This window comes from Bombus flavifrons, chromosome 13 (assembly GCF_040668555.2).
Source record: "Bombus flavifrons isolate JBK064 chromosome 13, iyBomFlav1_principal, whole genome shotgun sequence".
Classification (NCBI taxonomy): Eukaryota; Metazoa; Arthropoda; class Insecta; order Hymenoptera; family Apidae; genus Bombus; species Bombus flavifrons.
The window spans coordinates 6,820,899-6,844,418 of NC_138454.1; the positions used below are offsets into that span (position 1 = coordinate 6,820,899).

The 23,520-nt window shown below is 44.7% G+C and overlaps 1 protein-coding gene across 3 annotated transcripts in view; it reads left to right on the forward strand.

Annotated features, from left to right (window-relative positions):
* The window catches only part of LOC138185878 (uncharacterized), a 166,032-nt gene that overhangs the window by 11,272 nt on the left and 131,240 nt on the right, over positions 1-23,520 (forward strand). For all 3 annotated transcript variants that reach the window (XM_069125196.1, XM_069125198.1, XM_069125197.1), the window contains exon 3: positions 93-3,675. In XM_069125196.1, the coding sequence (XP_068981297.1) occupies positions 166-3,675 (3,510 nt within the window). In that variant the 5' untranslated portion in view covers positions 93-165. The remainder of the gene's footprint in view (positions 1-92; positions 3,676-23,520) is intronic.

The window sequence follows — 23,520 nt, forward strand, 5'->3', positions numbered from 1 at the left end:
ACGTTATTTCGTACACTGTCTACAGCGAAAATATTAAACAGCGTATAAGTATCGTGTAATGCATAGTAATTTGACGGGAATGTTCGTTGCAGGAGGGCAGAAAGGAGAAAGGAACTTTTCCTGGGAGATTCGAAAATGCGAGTACGTTGGCATTACCGCTGAAAAATGAACGATGAAATAATCTTGAAGACCTTAACCGGTGGCGGCAACATTCCATTCGCCGATGAGGATGGCACGGTACCGGGCATTGACCATCGCCGCGTTCGATCGAATATCACGCGGAGAGAGCTGACGAAAGAAGCCACCGCTCCGACTCTGAGCTCGAGGAACGTGCAGAGTTTCACAACTTTCCGTTCGATAGCTCAACCGAAGATCGTTCAAGAGGGTGAGTATCGCGGTGGTGAACCGAGCATCCCGATGTTACAGAAGAGTTCGATGTTGAATCAGAGAGAATTAGCTCAGCATAGACAGATCAAGCAATCGCCAGCTTTAAAGAGAAACAGGAACGAGGCGATCGAAACGGGTTTAGAGAATCCTCTGCAACGCTACGAGAACGCCGTGTTGAAGTATCAGAATCAGAAACCGAAAGAACGAGCAAAACGACCGCCGAGTCACGATCGACAGCAGCAACAGCAGAACCACGGTTACTCGAGTAGCGACGAGAGCGTAGTCAGGAACAAGTCGAAGAGCATCAGCTCGATCGACACGCAATCGGTGAACAACATCTTGGACGAGTACGAGGATCTCGATTACAGAAGATCGTCGGACTTGAGCGACGTCGGCAGTATCAGCGTGTCGAACTTCGAGGCTGTCATGATGGATCAGCAGAAGAAACAGCAGCAAGAAAAATCGAGAGTCTTGGCGACGAGGATGCAGCCCAAGTGTTCGCCGGGCCGGGAGAAACCCCAACCAGTTCTGAAAGTGAACCAGCAGACCCAAGTGAGACAGCGGTCCCGGGAGAGGCAGAAGGAATCCGTAAGACACGTTCTTCCATCGTCTCCGACCGAGGACAATTCCTCTTCGTGCGTTTCGCCAGTGGCTGTGACCGTGGACACCAGCCGAATCAGAGTTCCAGAGGTGTTGTTTCGCAAAGGCGAAGTTCAGAAGAGGGTGGACGAGTGGTTGAATCAGACACAGAGTCAGAATTTCTCGGTGTCTCGAGAGAAACCACTGATCAGATCGAACAGTAGCGCCGATCAAAAGAGTCAGAGAAGATATCGTCAAGACTCGAGGTCCAGATCGATAGACGAAGGAAGGGACAAGTTGAACGGAACGTCGTCGAGCTACGACGACCTTAGCCGCGCGGACAAGAAACTGGAACGCAAGGTGGACAAAGTGAACGTCGGCGTGAACACGAGTAGGGGCACGTATAAAGAGTACCTCGCCTTGAAGAACCGAAGCAAGCAACAAGATTACGGCTTCAGCGCGCCGAACAGCGTGATAGGTAGATCGCGAGACATCAGCCCTTCTACCGGTTCGAGAATTCCTCAAAGAGGACCCCTGAGTTCCAGCTTCAGATCCAGACGATTAGAATCCACCAACGAAGTCAGTCAAGCGGATAGCATTGGAGGAGAATCGTCGCAAATCTACCAGGCCGAAAAGAACTGTCGCGTCAGAAGCGCGGCCGACAACAGGCTGACGAATTTGGTAAAGACGAGAAACGAGTCTGATCATAGCAGGATATCTGGAGTAAGCGGCGTAGCTACCGGCGTTACCGGTGGTTCGACAACGGCGACGATCACGAGCACGGCCGCGGTGGCGACGAGCAGCGGCACATCGTCGGTTATCCCCTGCAGGAAAGCGTCGTTTAAACGATCTCAGAATCACGATCAAAGCACGATTGGCGCGACGAGAGCGCTCGTTAAGGAAGAGACAGGCCAGAGAGCGAGAGGAGGCTGTGGAGGGAACAACATCTCGAAGGGCCCGAGCAACCTTGGTGACCAAGGCGAGCCGATCTCACCAAATAAGGACGGAGAAAGTAGGCGCCCGGCTCTCACGAGCGATTCACCGCGAGCCGGTGATAAACCAGCCGATGCTGCCTGTAAATCGATGGAGGTTTCGAGGAGCGTCGATCGGCCCACACGAGATACCCTGAGGATTAGCGGCGAATCGGCCGATTCTAGGTATCTTCAAGATAAGAGAGACAACAAGGTGGATCAGACGAGGCTGGAAACTATTTACAGCGCCGTTGGTGCGCGTGTCCGGACTCTTCAAGGTCAGCAGGAATCTCGCGTCACGAAACCGAGAAATCTTCAAAGCGGCATCGCACAGTCAGAAGCTAGAAAGCCACCGGTTGTGCCGAGGAGGGACCAGATTCCTTGTTCTCAGGATTCGAAGGACGATCGGGCGAGGAATTCGCCGATCGATTCGCCTCAATCCACTTTTAAACCTAATAGTCGCGTATACGCGGCGTTGCAACAGTTGAACGAGCACAATTCGGCAAAGAGCAGATCGGCGGGCAGTAGTCCTTTGGAAAAGTCTCCGAGCAGATCGCACTATTCTTCGCCGAATCACGTGGAGAAGATTTACGAGCGCAGCCTGCAGCCTCAGGTGATTCACGTGGATGACCTCCAATCGATCCTGCGACCTTCTTTGCAGGTTTCTGCTTATGGCGAAGGTGGAACAGGCGGTCGATCAGATCTCAAGTCGCCTCCCAAAGAAGCGGTTATGCTCGACGAACGAAACGAAAAAGAGAGAGAAGCGGACGAGGAGGAGGAGGACGACGAGGAGGAGGAAGAAGAAGAAGAAGCGGAGGTTTACGAACGGGTCGGTGAGTTGCGGTACGAACACCTGGAGACTATCGAAGAAGACGATCAGAAGAGCGAAGCATCCGTTTGCAGATACCCGGAGATCGGATTGAGTCAGTGCCTGAAGATTCAGCAATGCCTGCCGAACGGTAGATCGAGAGGAGGTCCTCCGGAGAAGAAGAAGGAACCGGCGACGTGCACGAAGCGGGACCAACAAAACGAACCTGCCAGAACGTTCGTCACGTTTCACTCATCCGGCTCCCCTCAGGGTATCAAGACGACGAACCTGCAATCTCGATCCGCAGCAACTGGTTTGTTAGAGTGCAACGAACAAGAGGAAAAACGGGAGGTCGCGGAACCGATCATGATCGTCGAGGACTTCGAGATCCCTTACGATTCTGGGAACCTGGCCGACAGAAGCCAATCGTGTCACACGCGTGAGAACAGCAATCTATCGACTGCCACTATTCCGGTGGACGAGCTGGAGAGTGAAAGGCAGGCGGCAAAGTTCAAGGTCGAAGACGCGTGTCTTCGATCGAACGAGACGTCGGATCGGACAATGGACGATGCTAAGGAAACCAGCGAGATATCTGAAAAATGGGACACTGAGAAAGGAGAAAGAACGAACCTGAAGGAGACCGACGACCGTGGCTCGGTAGTGAACGAAGTGTTAGTGAAGAATCTTCAATTCAAGCAGGATTTACCGAAAGATTCGGTGGAGCACAGTGCTGGTGACTCGTTCGGCAAGATCATCGAATATGTCGGTCAGCAGAGACCGATCGGTTTTCATAACGTTTTGTGCGACAATTACGAGAACGTACAGAACGCGAGGTTTAAGGAAAACAAGGTGTACGTGACGAAAGAGGAGATGGAGCGGCAGAGGCTGATGGAACTGCTCCGAAAGGGAGACTACGAATCGGTGAAAGCGGTGAGTGATAAGAAACCAACGTTATTACGCTTCTTCCTTTGCTTTTCTATAGATGTAGTATAGTATAGCATAGCAAGATCTATTAAATAGCGCAAGGTGTTTCGCACCTTTGACCACCTTCCCCTGCCATAAGTAAGGTGTGTTTCCAATAACGTGATACACGCGTAGTATAAATTACAGCGTATGATTCGAGACACGGTCGAGTAGTTAAACGTAAGCTTTATTACGATCTAGCGTTAATAGTATCTGTACACGATTGACTTTATCGATTCCAGGATCTTAATCGGTTTTGCGTTCTAGAGAGAAAGGTCGTGGATTTTCACGAATCAACGATGTTTCACGGGCACGGTTTCGCAACTATCTCGATCGTTCCAGTAGCGTAAACTCGGCCGTTTTAATTCGAAACGAGATAAGCTTCGCTGGAAAGATACGGTTGACAGCAAACCAATAATTACATTTACCATTTCGCATCGGTTGTATATATTGTGTTCCGCGTGCTGAGTCAGTGGTTCTTCCAATAATTACAAGTCGGAATTAACCGAGATATGTTCGATTCGCTCTTTATCTCGATCGCGTATACGCGGAACGGTCATTACGGGCAAAGCCTCTTTTACTCGTTTCGAACCGTGTTCCGTTTGCGCCGACTAGCTGACCGGTGTAATCTGGCGTGCAACGCCGATTTCGAACTTCACAAATTTCGCCTCGCACGATTTCGACCGAATTGCGTAAACAGACCGCGTTACGGTTGGCAAACCGCCATATAATAGAAAATACATAGTTGCGAGTTTCTGGTCTTCTCTCTGTCTCTAATTACGTAAAACCTGCACGAATACGCGGATCCCTTTGCGTTAATTCGGTCCTCGGAAGCTGCGCGTTATCGACTGGGAAATGTCGCTAGAAAATAATTAACCGCGATTAAATCTTGCTTGGAACATTAATGAACCGTATGAAAGGACCGAGTACGATTTTAATGATCCTGTACGTACAATCTCGCTTACACGTAAAGATATTTTCGATGGTTTTCTGATACCACTTTGTGACTGGAAGTATCGTTTTAATATGATGATACGAAAACAATTTATTAGATCCAAATGTATAAGTCTTTTAAAAGTGTAAACAAATTACTTACAGCTATTAAAACTGGCAATATTTTCATATATCTCTGTACATGATTTCACGAGCCGCAGCATCTTAATCCGAAATTTTAAACGAGATAATAATTCTTCAAGATTTCGATAATTTTCCAATAATATCTACTTGCTTGAGGCTTACCTCATTTTTCAAAACTATCCTAATGCTTATGAACGGGCGTGTGCGTGGATGTCGCATCCCCAAACAAGCGAAACTAAGAATAACGGAAATTATCATTCAGAAGGGTGTAGTACGTATCGCGAGCGTGGAAGTCGTTGCTCGTGGTTACTCTTCAAGGTGCACGATCTCGAGACACGACTTCGCGTAAGAAACTGGTGGTGCATGAAAGACGCGAGAGGAACGGAGAGGACCGTACGATTTATGATTCAGCCGTGCTGGGAACCAAGCATTAGATATGCGGTTCATAGTACGCTTTAACGCGCAAGAAAGATGCAATAAATTGTAGCACGCGCGTTAGTACGTCTCGGAGAAGAGAAAACGCGAGGCTCGCCCTTAACGAGGTTTCGGCTCCGAGCTACTTTTTTTTCTCGTCGGCGACCTGCTCAAGGACACTGTAAATTAATTTTCACCCGCCTCTATTCAGCGAACAACTTGTCCGCCGTTGTAAATCGTTTTTCATGGCGAATCAGACGAAATTTCACCTTTTCACATAATGCTCTGTCGCACGAGGTTATTCGCCACCTCGTATATACGCTCGCGTAATTTTATGTTTCCCCGGGCCTGTTGAAATTTCGCGTGACGTAACGAATCATGGACCGACCGTACTTCGTGGATTTTACGGCGCATTAAGGCAGCATTCACAGTGGTAGGCGTTAATGGGACAGATTAATAAGAGATTTTTCAGGACGTTAGCCACGGGACGTAATAAGCGGACGTAGATTCCGTATATACGCGAGCTCAATTAACTCCCGCGGTGCTGTCATCGCCAAACGTCCGATAAAATGCCTTCGTATTCTTTTATCGGTCCGTTACAAAGAATCTCGGCCATTACTGGTAGCGATTTCTCGTTCTCGTCAGCCATAATTTCGTTCTCCGGCGTGTCGTTCAGACGGAAGTCACATTTAACGCCTTCTTTTACCATTATTCGAAGTAAGCGAGTGATTTACGGACAATGCGGATCGCAGTAAATTCAGGACTCTTCAGACAGTGGATAAAAACAGTGATTAAAAGCGCGTATATATCGTCGCAGCGAAGAAAGGGAAAGACCAGGATGTATTTTCATGGAACTAATAGCGAGCAATTCGAGCCGCGAGCTCAGAGTCACGTTACCTTGCTTAATTCTGCTTCGAGACGCGAATATACATAAGCCTATTTAGACAGTCTTATGTCTATGCGTAGGATTATTCGTAAATACATTCTTTACGACTATACTTCGTCCAAGGCGCGGGAAATTTTCTGCGAAAAACATAATACGAAAACGAAAGAGCCTTAAGCGCCTCTTCTCTTCGCTCGCCTCAAGAGAAGCTTCTCTAAAAAATAGACAGAACAGGTTGATCGAATTTATACGAAAATTGCCAGACGACGGGCAAATTCCTGGTTACCTCGAAGAGAAAATTTTCAGGAGACAGTGATTTGGGAAATTAAATGACAAGACGAGCGCTGGCTGGGGGTAGAGCGGTAATGGCGCGAAATTGACGATAAATGGTCCCGACGGTGGCATCGCATCAGGGAGAGAAAGTAGTCTGCGGATAGGGGTGTGTCGATATAATTCACGAGGAAATATCGCGGCGAACGTAAACTCGACGGGGCTGCTCGTCATATTCGAGCCGTGGATTAGGTCGGGTGACCGTTTGCTCGTAAATTTTCCTGATCGAGGAGGCGGCTGGAGAACATCGGCGCGCGTCCGTATGCGTAGAAACGTTCGTGTACGCCCGTCAACGGCGGCGTGCGTATGCATTTCTGCACGTACGCGCGTGTCCATGCACGCTTACATATCGATGAGGCTGCCTACGTCCAGCTATGCATATCTGGGGGTTCGAATGCAGCTGCATTGTTCGCGACCAGACGACGATACACACCGGCAACCCCCGTACGAATTATGACTCGATTAATTCTGCTATGATTCCCATGCGATATCTGTAATGCGCGCCGCGAGTTTAGATTGTTGCCAGTCGAGGACGATTCGCAGGGCACGCCGGATATCGCACGGATATAGGGACGTTCGATGAGAATTTGACTAACCGCGGCTTCGTTGTGTCAATCTACGATAAATGGAAAACCTTGCTTTCAATAATTTCACGGTTGCGCGATTCGGAAATGGAATCGACTCTCTGCGGAATTTGTTTATTTACGATGGCTACGAGAAGTATTGGCGCATCATTGAATTTATTATAACGTTTACGTTCCGTTATATTACTTTGATGTTACGTTGATTAATCATGTATTTATATCGTGTAATGTCTTATGTACAGATAGTAGATACGTTTATAATTATAATCATCATAGGACATGGAATTACCCAAATCAATATAGAATTCATAATGCACTGATATCCTTAAAATATCTGGGTAATCTACATCAACGAAACAAGTATTTTGAACTGGTAATTTTGACAATGTTAAAATCTTGGTTTAGCGAAGGAAAAGATCGAACAGACGTTATATACGCGATTCGATTTGTTCGATCCAAGTTCCATACGACTGTTTTTGAAAAATTTCGTTCAATCGAACAATGGGTCACGGTAAAAGTATAGAAATGATTGCAGTGGTCTGTAAAGTTCGTCCTGTATCGTTTCGAGCTATTTTTCCCAAAAATCTACCCTGCGAAACCAGCTCGCGAATAGTACACGTTTCACACAGAGCTCTCGCTTCGAACGTCGATATTTTGTAAATTGTGCATACGCCCTTACAAACCGTGTTTGCAACTGCACACAGGCACAGGACGCTGATACGTTGTTTCGAGTCCGGGAAAGCTTTCACGACTTACAGAATCGCGACGAACGTACACAAATCGATCTACAAACTATCGATCGGGGTAGGATACGTGCTATACATAAACCAGCTGCTGTCTCTGACAGTGTGCGTCTCGATTAATCTTCGCTTGATTTTGATGCATTGCGCCAAAATTATGTATGCAGGTGCACGCGTATTCCCGGTACAAATTAATTGGTGACGGGGATATGACTATAAAAAGCATACAGGATACTATTATTCCACGATGAAAATACGGATTGATCGTTTAATCGAGATATCGCGGTTTACCTCGTTTCCCTGCACGATGCATATTCGATCGAACAATTGGGAATAACTAAATCATAGTCTATCGAACTTGCGAGAATTCTAGACTTAGCGTTGTATTACCTGAAATCCTTTGCCATGTAGCTAAAGCGGTGTATCTAATTTCATGCGAATATGAGTGCTAATGCGGAGCGCAAATATCGCGAGTCGACAGGCATTCGGAGGTGAAACATCGAATGCCAATGAAGCGTGAAAGAATTCACGGCTGAGGATTGAGGCGTTCTTCGTGGGTGAAAGGAGAGGCAGGTGTGGAAAGTTGAGGACCTGTGCGTTTCGAACGATTACCTCTTACATCATACAATGCTTCGTTTATTATTTTACATTTATAAAATTCCGATGATTAATTTTTATCGATACTATAGTGCGTATAGATTATCCTAAGAGATTTTCACTTTCAAATTCTTTTTATATTTGGCCATAGTTCTTTCTAAAAGTACTCGCACTTTGAAGGCTCTGTACAAGTTCAGAGGGACGTTGAAATATGCCACGCGGAATTCATTATGAATTGCTCGTGACCGAAACATTTCATGTTTCACGGGACAAAAAATCTCGTCCAGGCCATTAACCGTGCATAATAGATAATCCCTTTAAATATTTCGCCCGTTATCCCGGATCAATTGGAGAAAATTATTCGGCTGAACTCTCGATAAAACGTTCTATTATCAAATTTATATTTTCCCTGGAAACCTTTAATCCCTTCGAGTTCTACAAACGCGCGTGCTTTTGTTCTCGCGAAATTTATCATACTTTATTTTTCAACTCGTTTCCCCTTCTCGATGGAGGAAGCTTCTCGTGCTCGGATATATAACGATTGTATTTTGAATGACGGTGAGGAAAAGCCTGAAAAACGAAGGAAAAGGATGTTACGAGTACCGTTCTCTCGCATAAAACGTCTGTACTAGAATCTACTGCTTTGAGAGTCCCGTTTTTTCCCCTCGATGAAATAATTAAAACGTTATTACTAGCTGATACGCCAGATGAACTTTTAAATAAGCCATTCGATATATGTATCAAAAAAAGCTGCACAAGTCGGTGGCGTAGAAACCTAAATACTATAATTCAACATCAAATATATGCGCATTAACAATCGCCGAACTTTCTCGGAGAACAAAATAGTGAATTGGGTGAATTGCGTGGGATGTTTGAGTTATAATATTTTTAATACCTATTAGCTAACTTTTCTCACGACTTTTCACGGAACGGCAAATAGAGGAAGCATGAATTATGTATTTCTTGTCCGATGAAAAGTTGAACGTATTATAGTTCCTACGTAATAATGAATTATCAAACAATAAAAGTTGGCGTCGCTTCTCATTCTGCCGATGCAGCAACGATAGAACGGAGTGGCGCAATCGAACGGGAGAGCTCTTCGGGGTAAAGGGCACGGACTTATTTAGAAATCGACTGGCCGGGACAAAGGGATGACACCTGCACTGTGCCTGGAGTGGGCTCGCAGCTCGGATGCACAGTGAACGTCTCGAAGCGAAGCGTCGGTTCATTGGATTTCAATGGGAAAGTCCCCGATGCCGTGACAAAACAGTCCAAGGGAGTTCTTTCGATACGGTGTTTCCGTGAAAAGAACAGAGAATGACGGAATACGAAAAATTTTAACGGCGGTCATTGGGAAAGAAAGCGACGAAACGTTGCGCAAACCTGTAAAACCGGTAACTTCTCGATGTTTGACTACCCTCGACGTTTGACGTGTTCCGTAACGATCGATTCGTAGCGAATTACACGGCGTTGTTGCACGATATTACGATATTAAGACACACGATCTTCTCGTATTGCCCGACGATGTATCGATTTCTGTGGACGAAGAAGACTTATGAGTTGGCGCGTGTACGGACTGGGTAACGAACAGCCAGGGTATAAATTGCCTGATCGTCGATAGCCGGTCCGTACATGAAAGTACAAACGGCCATCGTCGAGTTATATCAGTTTCCTATAGTTTATTAGAGTCATAAACCGAGCAGTGACAACAATTCTGCTGGTTGCTCGTCGGCGATATGCCTGCAAGCCTGTGTTGGGACACGGTAGACACCAGAATCGATCGTTCTTCTATGCCAGGAAATAACGAGTCTTCTTATGAAATACGATTTCATCGCTCAAAAATTGTCAAGGTGTTTGTTATTGGCGGTTGCCTGCGTCGATGTTGTAAATACCGTTCCTTTTCTGCCACGCTGGATCAAACGTTGTATGTAACATTCTTTAGGGGGTTCGCTCAGCTTTAGGGAATTACATAGCAAGCAGCTGCACTTTGATTCGAGTTTTCACGTTTTCTCCCCTCAACATCTCCCTCTATCTATCTTGCAGTTGTTCGTCACTGATCGAACACGACTTAGCCGAGACATAGAGGGATCTATACGTAATTCTCTGGCCACCAGGTAACCCCTCCGCGAACATCTGTGTTTACGGTGTATCCAAAGCCTCGCTAGGCTGTTCCTATGGTTAGTCTGCCTCGTATTACGCGGTGCTTGTTGCGGCCAAATGCCACGTGACTTTGGGCTTTGCCCACGATCTGATCGACACGATCGAGATCGACACAATCTCGGATATTCGTGGAAATTATGGCTTCGTGACAAGTGTATTCCTGATCGTTGGATAACTCTTCATCCGCCAGCAATCGAGGTGAATCTATACGAAGGGATCGACTGGGACAAGTTGGAACTCGTACGAAACAGATCCTGGATGATCATAGAAATCCGCTTGATGGGGATCGTAGGTAAATGTCGCCGTATCTCTACGTGCGTATCTCTGTATACGCTAGATGCATATTCGATTTGAGCATCGAAATCTTGCGAGGATTAAACAGTACGTTTATCGTAGACCCACGCGATTTTCCTGGCTTTTGTGAGACGTTCCGGTTTCTAATAAATCACTCGACTTTGCTGTACGTTGCACAGCGATCTCCGTGTTGCCTTTGGAAATTTCGTCGTCATTCCACCGGCGTTATTTCGAATTTCAGACATTCCGAGATACCGGCGGATCTCCGAAGGTTGCCGTATCAACTGAAACTTGGCTGGCACGCAAAGGACGCGTCCTCGGATCTGACAGCCGAGATAAAGTTACATAAACGCTAATTACATGGGACAGTTATAAATCCGACCTGGTTCTGTAACTTTAATTCCTGCGAAACTTTGTTAGCGATAATCCTGATCGATAATTAGAAACTTCGCATTTCCCCCTTCTTTTCACTTCTGCTGCTACAATGTACCTGTAATCCTTTCCTTCTTCCGCTATCTACCAGAAAGAGGATAAAGATTCTGGAGTTTCGATGAAGCGAGAACCCTAAATTTCTCTACGCTTCTACAGCTGCCTATAATTTCTCGTAAAATAGACCGAAAAGAAGCGGAAAATTGGGATAAGAAAATTGGGAAAGTAGGCAGTTCAAAGATGGAAGAAGGATGTCCGTGGAATGTCGAGCACCATGCATTTCTATCCTCATCTCTCACGACTCTGTCCCCTCTTACCATACACTCTCTTTTCTTCTTTTGCTCGCCTCACTCCACTTCTTTCTTCTTTTTCCTTCCTTCTTCGAGTACCTGTGGTTTCTCCACATCTTCGCTGTATAGTGGTGGGAAGGGCAGAGGCTTGCGAAAGGAAGACGAAGATCGGGAGACAGTGTATCTCTGGAAACCAGTTCAACGTATAACAGCGTTTTTGCATCGGTCTTACGAGAAACGAGAGCGCGTTTGTGACGGCAGCGGCGGCGGCGGCGGCTGAGATATAGGAACTACGTTACGAAGCGTATCCTCGACTTTGACATCCTGTGATCGTAACCCCAATAGCTATGCGGATTACCGACGTCGATATAGCTAGATTCCTTTGAATAGTCTTCTGGCTTGCCTCGCGAATAACTTTATTGTTAACCTGTGTTGGAAATCCCTTTCACGATGTAACGTATAAGTTATCGTGCACACCAGTGTGTTCTGTATCAACTCGAATGATATTCGAATAATATTGTCTACCCTTGAAACATGGTCGAATGACTTCGAAACGAGTCCGAACACTTTTCGCGTGATTGTTGACACGAGGTATGACAACCTTTGAGTAACCCGAATTTCATTAAAATGATCAGAAATCATCGTTTGCCAAAACTTTTAGAACAGCTCGAACGTCTCTCCAAGGATTTCATCATCATCGTTAAATTTAATTACGATATTCATCGTATCAACAGTGGTTTCACTCTCGCCGATTCCGAATTTAGGTTATAATATTTTCAGGTCTCGTTGAAAATTCAATTATTGGGCGTACATTTACGTAATTACTTTCGTTAACATCGAAATCCAATTCCCATCGAAGCTGTCACGTGCAAAGAATATTTAGTTTATCGATGTAATCACCAGCGTGACTTAGTTTCGTTCACACGAAATCATAAATTCATGACGTTTCGTTGTTGCAGTTTCCGAAAGCGAAGCGTGTCAGAAAGGGGACAATAAAATTGGTGGCATTCATAAACGGGATAAGAAAAGACAGAAGCAAGCTCAGCGTTAGCTGGAATCTTTTATCGGCAGGTACATGCAAGTATAGCAAATTTTCGTGCAACATCCGCGATCGGCTGAACAGTGAATTCCCCCTTTCTCTCTAGACCTGTCCCTTTTTCCTCGGATGGATCTAACTCGAGAAATTTTTCTCGAGCTTCCCAAACGTTGGAAATTGCGCTCACGATATAACTCCTTCTCGGTTCCGAGTATTGTACTCTTTGCAACGATACTGTGTGCGTTTTAGCGGCTAACCCTCTAGCCATTTTCTAACAAATTTTATTCGAAACACGTACGCGTCCCACGATCTATTGATCTACCTCGAACTTGCTTTTTCCAATTTATCAATAGACGATATATGTGTATTGTTCGTGGTCCAACTTCTTGGTATTTCAATCGATCATCGAACTCGTATTCTTCGATACATTATCGAATTCCAAGAATTCGCACGATATTCCTTCGTCGCCATTTTTCTTTTCGCTTCAATTCTACAATGTCATTTTAATAAACTATCGACTTTGTCATCGATGGATTAAACAAAAATTACAAATAGAATGTTACGTTAACCCATCGCCGCTGACCCTTAACAGGTCAAATTTATTAGACTTTCGTAAGAAGCTTCAGACTTTGTCGACCGTTTATAACGAGATTATCAACTTAGCCACGTGTTTGACGCGATGTCGATTTCCTCCTCGTGAGACGGCCGATCCCCCAAAAAATGCCCAGCCTTCCAGGAGGGGACGTGCGTGGCTGAAATCGCCATATGGTGTCCGTCTCGTTTCCAACTCGTCGATCAAGGGTCTCTCGAGGGTTTATTCTCGGTGGCCTGGTTCGGCTCTCGGAACGTGTTTCATTAAAAAGTCTTGCTGAAACCACGGCTCCGTTGCTCGAATTCCAATTTGAAACGTAAGAGATAACGTCGTGAACGTAAGAATATTTGAATTGCCAGAGCAGCGATCTAAATACCTTTTACAAGTCGGATTGTGACGTTGTATCGCGCGCGCTTCCACTGCCGGAAGTAAGGCGGATCGATAACAGCGAAGTCGACGAAATTCTAAACCGATTTTCACGATACCAAGTGCATCGAACGGAACGAAGTTTCTTGGGAGTTCTTTGTACACGCTGCTCTCTTACTTTACACCGAGGGACGTATTTCGCGGCAGTCTTCGGCCAGAGTTTTGCATGAAGGTATGAGAGTTGGGCTACTTTCGAAGGGTAGCGTATAGTGGTAGAAAGTTATTTGAACACTCACCAGAGAAAACTATATAGGAAACATTTTAGAATCTCGTTAGCACGGTAATGAAACACGGCTATCATGATCATACCGGTAAAATTTAAAAGCATGCAGAAAATATATGTACAAGTTATTCGCAGTAAACATAAATTTAGTAAAAATTTAATACAGAGTACGAAGCCTTAATATAACGGATGATTGACTGTTCAAACACTTTTACGATCTCTGCGAGATATATACCTCCATTAAATATTTTGTAGTTTCTATCTACGCTTTCGGATTTGTTTCAAACTTTACCAGTATAAAATCGCGATAGTCGAGTCTCATAACGGTGCTAATGAAATTTCAAAATGTTTCGAATAACGCATAATACATTCATAAAAGACTGCGAAAAACGTTTGAATACCTTCCCGAGCTATCGTGTATGTTGGTGCAACTTGGCGTCGTAAAAGACGAGAACGCGAACAGTCGATGGATGAACGATCGATGGATGATGCGACTCGGTAGCTCGTTTCACCTTCCACTTACGTTTCCGCGATCCGCTCTTCGATATTTTACGGCGATCGTTGCACGGTAGCAGCGACGAAGGGAACGAAGAAGACCGGGGGCTCTGCTCGGTGGAAAATGAAATTTTCCGCAACGAAGCGCGGAGCGTGTCTCGAGTATGCAACGCGCGGCGAACTCGATCGAAATTTTCCAGGGACGCGTCCACGCGAAACAACAGGCCACTTTGCATGGGACGGCCGCCGGCAGCCCGTGCTTTTATTGAACTTCAGCTGATTAAGCGAAGGGAGTCGTCGAACGATTTCAATGCCTGCGGCATCGGTTTTCATCGAGCGAGCTGACGGTTCGGTGGAAACGAGAAGGGATAGTCCGCTCGTCCGCCGGAAAATTAAATACCCCATCGGCAGGGAGTTCTCGGGAGTTTAGCAGCAACTTGCAATGCGGCCCAAACGGTTCCTTATTCTTTCAGGAAAGAGTTCATCGAGAAACTTTCAACTTTCCACGATGTTGCACGATATCTTAACCACCAGGTCCTGGATAGTATAGTGAGCGAAAAACATTTATCGTGTTTTCAAACTTTACTGCAATCCCTTTAATCTAATATCCAAAGAACGTCTAAACTGAAACGCATTAAGAGAAATTACGGTGGATAAAAAGAAGCGGATTAATGGTTGAATTGCACGAAAACGAATGACGCAGTTCGGAACATCTGTCGCGTTACCTCTTCGTCATGCCATATGCAAGTTACGAGTCAGCCGATGTCTAACAGCTCGATCTGGAAATAAGTTTCTTTCGAATAGGAAGGATTTACGCAACTAGGAAAAGAATCTACGCATTCATGGCGATCAAAACTCCATTTTGGAGACGAAGAAGCGCGCCAAGGAAGACAAACGGACAGTGAATTTGGCTTGGAGGCTTTACATAAGGACGACTCTTAAATCTCGTGCCAGGAACGCGTACGTATGCGTGTTACAAGGATATTCCATTGGGCGAACAGGCTGTGCGAGGCTCTAAATAATTTCCAAAGATGCGAGGACCGCCCGAGAGCACCGCAAATTCATCTAAATTCAAGGCGGCGGCGATCCGTTATACCAGAAGGAGCGAGAGGAGATGGGAAGGTGAGCAGAAGGGAGCAGGACGACATATTTTCTCGTGGCTCGGCTCCAGTTGCCCCGTCGTCACCGCGTTCCTCGTTTTTTCAAGTCGCCGCGCCGTTTCGTTTTATCCGAACGGAGTAAGCAGTTGTTTAATAATGAATAATGCATGGAGGATAATGGATCAGAAGGAAAACGCGGCGACGATGAAAGAGCCAGTTTAAAAAGGGTTCGCAATTTCCTGAAGTGGCGCTCGTCCCTCGTGTATTCCAGCTCGGTCTGTGTGCAGCTGGCACACTTGGCTGCACACTTGCTCCGTTCCGAAGTTTATTAGAACACGGACTTTGCGGCCGGGTCGCGTGCAGTTAGGTAAACTCGCGGGGTTCGGTGCAATCTACTTACTCGAGGACGTAACAAGTATTAGACGATCTTACTCCGCTTAATTGTAATTTTCGTTAATTGAAAAATATCCTCATTTTCGTAAGTATTATAATCATCGTCCACAAGTATTACGGCGCTTATTCGTCGTCCTATTTATTGGAGAACTTACACTATGTCGATGTTTCTATGATGCGAATGAAATAAAATTTACAGTACGACTAGCGAGATTTAAAAGCAGAAATAAATGTTCCGAGGACCCCGTTTGTAAAGTGTTGGCAAGCAAAACTTACGCCTATATGTTCCTTCCCTGGGAAAGGTTATTACAGGAAAAGTAGATGTGCAAATACTGCTTTTAGTCGGTGTATCTCTCGTTTCTAATTTATCCGAGGTTTAAGAGGATTAAAGTGACAGAAATAAAAGCGCGGGTACGCGATTTTGCGCTGCCTTAAATTTCCCCCGCAGCGACCCGGCGAAAGCAGCCGGGAATAAAGAGTCTATAAGAAGGGAATAAGGAAAATTCTTATCTGGCGGTTGGGGAATTGTATGGCGGACTAGGGCATAGAGTTAATTAGTATTTATCGCGAGAATAAGCTGGGAGATTGGCTAGTGGCTGCGAGTGCCCCCAGCAGAATCTCTCGAGTAGAATCTTTTCAGAGGATGAATTTTATCGCTCAACTTTCCGCCTAACTTTATCTCATCCTTTATAGTGACATTTTTTATAGTTTTGCATTTTCTCAATAATTACGCCGACAGAAAACGGCAATCTGTGTTCCGTTACTTGTGAAACAAACGATTCATGAAAGACACGTGACACGGGTCGCACGAATGGAACTGATTTTCTGATTTAAAGATTTAGATTGGGACATTTCATTTTTTCCTCTATAATTCTCGCAAACAATTTCTGTCAACTTATTGTATACCTTTATCGTATATCTGAGCTTCAATCAGCTCTTCGTAAATCAATTAAATTTTTGGATGAATCCAGGCAAATTGTCATGTTTCATACAGGATCAGCAGGTATCCTAGTACTCGAGTACTTCGTACACGTGCAAATTAAAAACCTGTTTCTGGTAGGCAAGAGCTTATATAGACACGAGAAAGAGAGGTTGATTTACAGGTAGCGTCGGAAATTCGCGGAAACGTTTGGTTTCATCGTTCGTACCATTTACCGTTTTTCTACGTCACCGATGCGCTGCCAGGTCTGAAAGATCGCTGATTTATGAAACTCACGGATGACAGCTTCCGTTTGATTTATTTACCATGGCAACATTTTTTCACAACCGTGTTCTTTTTTAAGTTTCGATCGACCATTGCTTTCCAAAATTGCATAAAAATCGCATGGAATTCGACTCTGTTAAAAAAGAAAAAAAAAAAAAGAAAAATGAGAAAAGAACGACAGAGATTGTAGATATATACGTCATCGAAATAACCTGTTTGAAAGTCCTTTAATCTTCGAGACCGTAAGATATACGTGCAGCTGCTCGAAAGGTCGTTTGTCGCATTCTTTACACTACTGTGGGACCAGAAAGTTAAGCTTAACATCCTATCTTTCACTCTCGCCTGCTACCTCTGTTCTACTCGTTTTTCCGAAGAAACCAAGGAGGTAACTCTCTCGTGGTGCAAACAATGGCCACCATTAATCTTCATAGTATGTCATAAACCGCGAAATAAAAGCAGCTCGTCGGTTGCGTGTGAATGCTGGCGAAACCTTTAAAGGAATATGCTCTACGCGTAAACAGTGCAATTACTTGAGAAAAAGCTCCCCCGACAAATAGAATGTCGAATTAAGCACTGGAATTTCAAATGCAACGACGCCGGTAACGTTACGAGCCGAAGTAGTTACGATTTGAGACGGTTCGACGATCAGAGAAATTTTTGGGAATGCGCTTAAATTCCTGAACGACGATAGAGAAAGTTGGCGGCCTAACAAAAGTATCTCGGAAAACAGGCTGTCCTGTTATTCGCCACGTTTTTACGATCGTTATCGCGCTAACGACACGTTGGTCTCGTCCTTTTGCTTTCACGCGTTTTCGACTCGAGTTTTTTTCGCGTTCCCTCGGTTTTCTCGCGCTTTTCACGTTCGCTGAACATTGTTATGGCCCCGATGCTTTTTTCTCAATGACGGAGATTGCGAACCGTATTTAGGGCGTGTCGGTAAATCATAAAATCCGCAGGACGTCGACGTTATCGCGCTAAAAAAGGATCAACCGACTGTCCAAGGCATAGCTCTATAAATTGTTGTTTATTTATTTATTTATTTATTTACGGGCAGAAACCCATTACATTTCAGACTATATATTACTAATAATAGGACATTTCAAATGACCAGCTTATCTGCGTGCTTCCATCGTCGTAATATATAGTTTAGATAATATGAGATTAAAATCATGACAAGATCGATTTGTAGAAAATTTGAATGGACGTGCAGTGAGGCGCAAGAGCCGATTCTAATTTTTGCAAACTTAGAGTTACAATTTCAGCAAGAGGTATCTAGTACTTTTATTCTATTTGTATCGTCACTGGTCGATTCGATACGATGATTCTCGGCCGTAGAAGATAGTAGTTTGTATTACTGTATTATGGAAATTCTGGAGCCGGAGTCGATGGAAGAAAGATTTGAAGATCCGTTGGACAAATGATATGGAGTCGAAAGATATATCTAACTGTACATACTCGTCTATCTATTGCCTCCAAAGGAACTGGCATTCGCGTCGTGATTCTTCAAAGATTTAACCATGAAATCTCCGTTTTATCATGCGAAATATTTCGTGCGTTACGTTCTAGTTTAGTGGAATCTAACGAATCTTCGGTCACGAACCTTGGAAATTGGGTTTTGGTCATCTATCCCAATCTATTTGAACGGATTGATGGATAGCTATGAAATTTGCGGGAAACGAAAAAGGGATTCTGCGTTGGCCTAATGCTACCATAAACCTTTTTCTTACTAAACCCCTGCTTTATTATTCTTCTGTTCTTCTTCTTTTTTTTTACGTCACCAACATTTTAGCCAAAGTACGGCTCGACCTCGAGGAATGAAAGTTTTGTTTCTTCATCCATCGTGGTCGTTCCTTATCAGTTCCATTTTTACGATTTCTAAGCTTTCACGTTGCAGCGCACTTTGCAAATAAGAACTGCAGACGTAAATAGAAAGAGGCCGTTGAAAAACAGTATTTTCGACTAATAATAAAAAGAAAAACGGACGAAATTTCGAAGGTTCTCGATTCTTTCCTTGAAGATTCTTGAGATCGATGAATCTCGAAGGATCGGTGTTGGGGTGTCGTGATCACGCAAAGGGCTTTACACCAGTTGCATATCCGGCGAGTCGTCGTTGATCCGCGAAGCGCCGCATCGCGAACCAATTCGGAAATTGGAACGTGCTTGCTCGTAGAATTTACGAGCAAACATCCGGCGGCAGCTTAATAAAGCTTCCGCGGCAGTGGTTTCGACCAGACTTAATTAGCTCGTGGCTCGTGCTGCTTGAAACTCTGTCTCTACCATAGCTCTGTCTCTCTCTTTCTCTCGTCTTGGACTCTCCTGTTACGAAGCAACAACACTGGCAACCGACATGGTTTATGTCGACTTTCTGGCTTCCATCGAGTCACGTCGCGACTCCACTTTCCTCTAGCCTAATTGAAGACACCAAACGAGCACGGAATTTCCATCGAAATTGTATCTCAACTCGAGGGAACTTGTCGATCTTCTTGATCGAACGTACGTTAAAATCGCCGATTCATAGAAATACTTGGTTCGTTACATGCGTACGTGTATTTTTTTGTCTCGATCAACAGCGTTTTCGGTTAATATCCGCGTTGTTGAATTTACTCACGACACTTTATGGGGTTGTTGGAAGCGACAGCTTCGAGTAAAATTAATTAGTTTCTGTAATTAGCCCAACCGCAAACACGAGTTCGTCGTTCGTGACCAAGCACAATTGAAACTAAGTGTTTTATTGCCATTCGTATCGGGCGAAATTACTTCGAGGTAGACCTCTCTATGAGCTTCCTCGACGAAAGTTTTACGAGGATTCCCATGGTGAATACATATTTAATTGGCGAAATTTCATAAAATAGTCGCGTGCTATCCGTAACGCGAAATTTTCTTCGGGCTGCACGTGTTGTATACGAACCGACGGTATATTTCGAAGAATCTCCAGAGTGTTGTGTTTTTAGGTAAAGGAAAATTTCTCGATATCGAGGAGGGATGTAGGTGATACTAATAAATGTCAACGGAGCCTCAGCGTTCGATTTATTCGCCTCTAGGTAATTTCCTGCCGAAGATTATTTCGATACACTATCAATCAGTTGTCAGAAGCGTTCGCATCGATGTCAAGAAAAAGGTGCTCTCATCCCCTGTGAAACTTAGGGTCCAGTAATCTTGATAGAGGATATCCAAGGAAGATTGAAGGAAAGCCGAGGGAACAGGATACGAGGCCCCTGAAAAGTTCCTGTGTCGTTTAACGCGATCAAAATTGCCACAATGACGCGATATCGTTGTCCCAGAAATGCCTTTTCCAAACTACCAAATGTTTAATAGTTCATACTATTTCCATTTAAGGGAACATTTTATCTGAATTTCAGCGTACAAATAAAACAACTGTTGTATAGAATTCGCAGTTCAGAAAGGCATGCTATTGGGTATCTTGATAGTTCGATCGATTTGAACGATCGACAACACTTGATACACCTTTTCTGGACTACAATTCTTAACAGACTAACCTTCCAACATTTATCACTCCATAATCATCCCAGCAATCGCTTCAAGTTAATAGTTTCTGTATTAACTAGGCAACGAACTCTCGATCTTCAGCATCTGGAAATTCTCTGTTCGTTGAAGTTTCTTGCTAACAAAATCGACAATAACCCGTGCACGCACAATGCAACGCAATATACGGCTGAAATCGCTTGCCATTATTCCCAGAGTATTTTTTTAACGAGTGGAAGAATGCAAGACGCAAGATACGGTTGCGCGAACGACATTCTACATGCATTGTCGATGATTATTTGACAATTTCATTGGCGGGAATATCATGGCGCTCGCTGGGTCAACGGTAAATGCGTGTTTCTGTAGGGTGTGTGCGAATCGTAAGCTCGTCACCGTAACGGCTAACATGCATTTCCATGATAATATTAACGTGGCGCTGCTATGAGAACGCAATACTCTAACAGCTGTTCATCAGAAGCCTTTGCGAGACCTGATACGCCTCGTTTTGTTACATATTTCCATTAAATAACGGTGATCGGCATACGGGATTGTCGGAAGGGCTCGGCGAAATCGAGCCGAGTTTACGTTTCATTTCGCCGTGTCCATGGAAATAGGTCACGTTGAAACGTTTGGAAATTGCTACGTAAAATTGGTTTGGTTTTGGGAGAACGTGCGTGAAAACGACCTTTTGAGATGCAACAGACTGCGTGTACGATGGAGCGAAGATATTACAAAAATAATAAGCTCCATTTCCAGCAAGGATGAAGAGTAATTACCAGATCCGAACTGTTCTCCATGAATTTGCCTATAAATATATATTAGCTCTAATAATATACGCTATAGTAATATACGTTTATAGCGATGAATTTTTGTATATTTCAATTCTATTTTCCTTTATTTGGAATTTTTTATCTTGTGAAAAATTACATTTTTCAGCTTAAAACTCGATTCTTCGTAATATCCTATAGAATTTGTTATATATCACTATGCTTCGATTAGAATCTTTTAAATATCTTTCGATTAGATGATTTTTCAGCTCGTATTTTTGCTACGTTTGCCCAATTTAAATGATCCCGGTCAAACTATTCCGGACGTTTGCAGTACGGTCAAATAACAGGAGAAAAATCGTAGCGGGGATATCATTTGTCTGGCGGTGGTGCACCGGCGCAATATTCACGGTTTACGTGCAATTCCTGGTTTCGTCAGGCGTAGCGAACAGAGGAAAAAAGGGAAAAGAGGATTCGTACCGACGACGGTGAATTATCACGCTTATCTGTACCGCGTGTACTGGAATTTCTGGTAAAAGCCGGCCGCTCCTCGCATGCACGGAGATGCAGAGTTATGTGCCGGTGATAATACGCTCGCGTCACGTGCAACGGAAGTCGGAAGTTATTCCCTAACATTCGCTTGTTCCGCCGAGGCTGATTGCAAAAACCGGCAGATATACGCGACAGATATACGCGTCGTTGCTTCGAACGAAATAATTAGCACCTTCTCGCGCGCGTTAAGTAGTTAAGTTGCCACGTAAACAAGTGGTGTGAAACGTGCTTAATACACGAACAAACGAGAAATACCAGGATTTTCATAACTTTGAACATTGTTCGAAAGTACGCACGTACATACGTCGGAAGGATTATTTCATTTCTCGCTAAGATCTCCGGTCATTTGTAGATATTTCCAATTATGCCACGTGTTAGATGCATCGCAGACGGTCACGCGTGTTGATCGCACGTACAATGTACTTTAGTCTGAGTGCAAATGTACGGTCATAGCAGCGACAGGAGCGAAGCTAGTATGCCCCTGGGACTGGCAACAACACCAACAGTAGCTGCATACCTCGTGACATTGTATCGTATATCATAGGCGAGCTGATGTGCAAGCCGGTGCATAGACTGGATCATTGCGTAGCTGTATTCACGCGTGCACGCACGGCATCGTGAAAGCGTCGAAATGACGTATGCGGATTTGTACGAGCACCGGTTGTCGGCTGGAAAGTGGTTGAATTATTTCCGGGCACGTGGCGCCAACGTTAAATCCCGTTAACATCGTCTCATACCCTCGCACCTCTTTCATCCTCTTCTGTCTTTCGACTCTCGACTCATAGCCAGGACGTCACGACGCGGTCGAAATTTACATTTAGGACTTGGTCACGGACATAAATGGAAGCGAAAGAAATCGAAGCGTGTTCGAATTCGGGGTATCTATACGTTTTCCCGACGATGGTGACCTCTCTCGTGGCGTTTTGTATTTTTAATAAACCGCGTTCACGATTAATTGTAAAATACTCCCAAAAAATACAGCTGGAAAATTCTCATCGCGCTTAATTCCTCGGGAGATTATTTCCTGCGGTGCTGCGATAACAACGAATTATCGATGTTTTTATTTCGATCCGATCAGCTCGTAAGCGTTCTCTCTTTTGTACGGATTATAGGTTAGCGGAGTGAACGGCTGGAAATTTGCACAGGCGTTTCCGTGCTCGGGCTGGGCGGCGGTGTTACAAGCGTAAAAAGCCGATGTAACGTACGGACAAATATTTACGCCCGCGTCGAATAACGCCGACAGAATCTCCCTATTCGTTGATCCTCTGCCGTGCCTCGATTCCGATATTAAGCAAACATTTACAATTTCCGTACTATTTCCCACGACGGGACGCACCGATGTTTCGTACTTTCCAAACAGAAACATTACGCTCTCCCTTGCTGCATCCTATTAATCGTGTTTGGTCGTCGACACAGGCCGCAAACATTTGCAAAAGGTATAGGAACGCGACGCGTTGCTCGCCACCGATCTCGTCACGAGGACAGACGTCGATCGTTCCGCTTGATCTCACGTTTTCGACGATTCGACGACGAGAGACGGTCTTCGTGAGAATTTCACCGTGTTCCAAGACGATGGACGGATAAATATTGAGCAGCTCCCCTGGGAAGCTGACGAGATGGCGTCTAGACAGACACAGTCACGATCGGACCGCGACGTTGAATCGACGGTAATAATACCACCTCCATTCTGATTCCCTTTCCTTGTTCCCTTCTGTGTTGCTAGGGGCAACAGTTTCATCAATT